This window comes from Cephus cinctus, unplaced genomic scaffold (genome assembly GCF_000341935.2).
Source record: "Cephus cinctus unplaced genomic scaffold, Ccin1 Ccin1_scaffold0862, whole genome shotgun sequence".
Classification (NCBI taxonomy): domain Eukaryota; kingdom Metazoa; phylum Arthropoda; class Insecta; order Hymenoptera; family Cephidae; genus Cephus; species Cephus cinctus.
Window position 1 is genome coordinate 311,530 of NW_014333446.1, and position 3,405 is coordinate 314,934.

Below are 3,405 nucleotides of genomic sequence, written 5' to 3' on the forward strand. Positions count from 1 at the left end.
CCCCCCCCCCCCCCCTCAAGTATATGCGTACTTATTCAGACTATTCACTATTATATCGTCGATCAGGTACCACGAGGAAGCTTCGCCAGGGACTCCTGGGATCCCACTAGGTCTCCCCTCTCAGCTTATGGCTATCTCAACACCCATCTTTGCCCGGGCGGGCAATAACAACCGCTTATTGAAAATATGATTGTTGAATCACTGATGGCGGATAGCGGGTGACCCATGCATATAATAAACTTGGCTGTGTGTAAGAGTCGCGCACGAGAGCTGGGAACGCACCTCGGAGCACCACCTGACGCTACGGGAGATCAGTGGTTCTCCATTGACGTCATCCTCTGCACCTGGCGATAAATGAATCCCCAGATGGACTTAGGGATAGCGGGGAGACGCGGGGCGGGAGCAACAATCTTCTGACGAATTTTCAAGTGATTTCTCGAAATTCCAATCCGACGTGAAAATTCTATTTGTACCATTTGTCACGGTGCTAGGACGCGGGAATGAATTATCGGGGGGGTCCGGAGTCGGGTGGATCTTTATTAATCGAAGGAAAATAAAATTCTTTCTCATACCTTTCTTATTAGGGATATATACGTGTGTAATATTATATTGTAACTATAGCTTACGTGTCCTGTTCTCTGGTACTTAATTTTTTAACATCGCGATAGGAACTTTGAAAAAATTTTTATGGTCCTCATAATGACTGGCAGAAATTCTGGCACGGTTAGATAAGTTTTCTAGGAGAGGAGTCACGATCAATTTGGTGCGACGTGTCGATATGAGCAGCCCGAATGTTTGAAACCGTGACGAGTGAAAATACAAACAGTTTAACAGGGATGAGTAGGTCGTTTAGCGTTCCTAGGACCAGATACTCTCTTCTCCCCTCTCGTTCCTGCGTACTGCTCCGTAAAGCACTGTGTGTATATACATACAAATAGCATCGACGTGATTGAACCTACTGCCAATCACTCGTTGTACCTTTGTTCACGACGAATTTGATTGTACAAGCTTTCGTTGGGTTGGAAATTCGTAAAAATAATAAATATTCAGAATCACGTGAAATGGGTGAAATAAAAAAGTAATTTCAGTCACCGAAAATTTTTTTTATTTCGTAGAGCAGCCTATGTCTGTCTCTGTCTACCGCACGTGAACGCCCATAAGTCCGTCTCTCTCGCACTCGCGGGCGATATAGGAAAGGTCGAAAAATTCATGAATCTTGAAATACCGGATCTGTCCACTTTTGTCACCGATACTGTAGGATATTTCTTTTCCCATTATCTCATTGCGAACATCCAGGGACACCTGTCGAGTACAGTCGCAACGCGAAAGGTTAATAATTCCGTATACCTACGAAAGTGGTCAATGGTCAACAGTGGTAGTAGACCTGGATTACGTAAGTTTGCCTAACCTCTCGCCCTCCCGTCAGAGAATCAATTATTGGATCCATATATCAATCTGATGGCCGAGCACGATTGTGCTACGCCGAGTCTCCCGCTGTTTTACGCATTTCCCCTCTTCGAGTCTTCGTCCTCTTCGCCACAGAGCGCGCGCTCGGCGCGCACGAATGCCGGCGGGCCGAGATGTCAGGGCGCGGAGAGGCAGTGCGTGGAAAGGCCGATTTTGTATGGCTGCGAGATATAGAGGCAGAAATGAAAAAAAAAAGTGTATATAAAAAATTTTAAGAAAAAAAAAGAAAGATAGACAATTTAAAAACGATAAAGAGAAAGATAACCGAGTTTGTACCATATATATATATATACAGTAGGTATAATACGTCCCATGTTGATTTTCGTATAGAGTGACTGACTTTCTTTCTCATCTCCGCAGGGGGCAGACGAAGATGACAGCGCTTCTGTTGCTTCGGTAAGTTCATCGTTCGAATCTCTTCCTCTTATTATTATTATTATTATTATCAGCATCGTACTTACGTACGTTTAATCGCTCGAGGCGCAAGAGAAAAAAGATTTCACGCCAGTGGCGTAGGACCACGCCCTTATCGAGGCTACTTCCTCCTTTCAATGCGAAACCGCCTGTACGTCTTTTACGTGTGCTCGCACGCGATACGCTACGGATCCCAGAGTCGTAGGTCCTTTTTATTGTTGTTATTATCATTATACCCGTGCCGAATATTGCGCCTCCCGCATCCGACCTGAATTACGAGTTCTCGTCGTTCGAGCCTTCGTTAATGGGCTCGGTGGGTATTGTACTAATGCCGTCTTTTGCCTGGTTTAAGCAATTGGACGGAAAGTCACGCGAATGGCTTGTCAGAGCCGCCCAAGGAGATTACCAGGCGCTCGCGAAGCTCGCTGCCGAGGAGCCACGACTGGCCAGACTCAAGGTAAGAAATTTCAGACTAATTTTTACCAGTGATCGTTGCGTGTATAGTTGTATATATATATATATATATATATACGTGTTCGTATAATTAAAAGATATTTTCGATATGCTTAAAATTAACTTTGATACTGAAAGAGACTTTTTGGAATTTTTTTAACAATCCCCAAATCAATGTCAATGTTAATCCTACGGTTAAGAGGTGCCTCGTGATCCCGTTGGGACGCCATTAATCGGTCTGTCACTGCGCATGCGCGTCTATGAGTTACCTCGGCAGAGACGTGCGAAGATGGACGTCGTGTGCGATACGGATTGAAGGCTGTGCGTTTGGGCTTGTAAGGTATGACCGATACTCGTAGGGGGAGTAATAGGCGTATATATAGACACGTATATATATATATATATTACACAGTGATAATCACGAAGCCTTGGAAATAATAATTACGGTGTGGCTTATTACTGCACGTCGATCGGCCTGTTATTACGTGCGGGCAGGTTAACACCTGGGACGTGGTAAATTTGCCGTTTTCGCGCGGCACCAATGACAGGTTAATAAATCTAAGAGCCCCCATGGCAATCAAGCAGCCGGTGTACGGGCAACCATGTGGAATGCGGCATCGTGAAAGCCCTTCTAGCGAGGTTCTACAGCGCGCGCAGGGTCCTTCATTGCTTTCAACGTAACAGCCAGCTGTAATGCCTCTGTAATCTATATATGTATATACACGCTTTGGGAAACCTACGGGGATGAAGATATAGGTATATATATCTGGTAAAGCAGAAGTACGAGGATGGGCTGTAGGTGCGAGGATAACGGCGGTACGGCTGGGTTTCGAAGGTGGTACCCAGAGAGGGTTGGTGGACGGAGGTGGTCCAACCGCACGGGGGCTGCTGCGTGCTGAATTCATTCCGCTGGACAAGGTTGCCTCAACCCATCCGGTAGCACCGGCGGCCTCATCCCCTAGGGATAAATTGGCCAAACCCGCGTGTTTGCGGATAACATCGCCGCGATATACATACGTACATATCCATGGCTGTTAACCCTACAGCGCCTATGAGGGGGTGAGGAGAAGG

At 46.1% G+C, this 3,405-nt stretch overlaps 1 protein-coding gene across 7 annotated transcripts in view; it reads left to right on the plus strand.

The window, feature by feature from the left end:
- The window catches only part of LOC107270998 (ankyrin repeat domain-containing protein SOWAHB), a 71,977-nt gene that overhangs the window by 12,363 nt on the left and 56,209 nt on the right, over positions 1 to 3,405 (plus strand). For all 7 annotated transcript variants that reach the window (XR_001538490.2, XM_015746530.2, XM_025088258.1 and 4 more), the window contains 2 exons: positions 1,828 to 1,863; positions 2,234 to 2,338. Coding sequence is in view for 6 of the 7 variants with exons in the window: in XM_015746530.2 (XP_015602016.1) it covers positions 1,828 to 1,863; positions 2,234 to 2,338 (141 nt within the window). In the remaining variant the exon portion in view is untranslated. The remainder of the gene's footprint in view (positions 1 to 1,827; positions 1,864 to 2,233; positions 2,339 to 3,405) is intronic.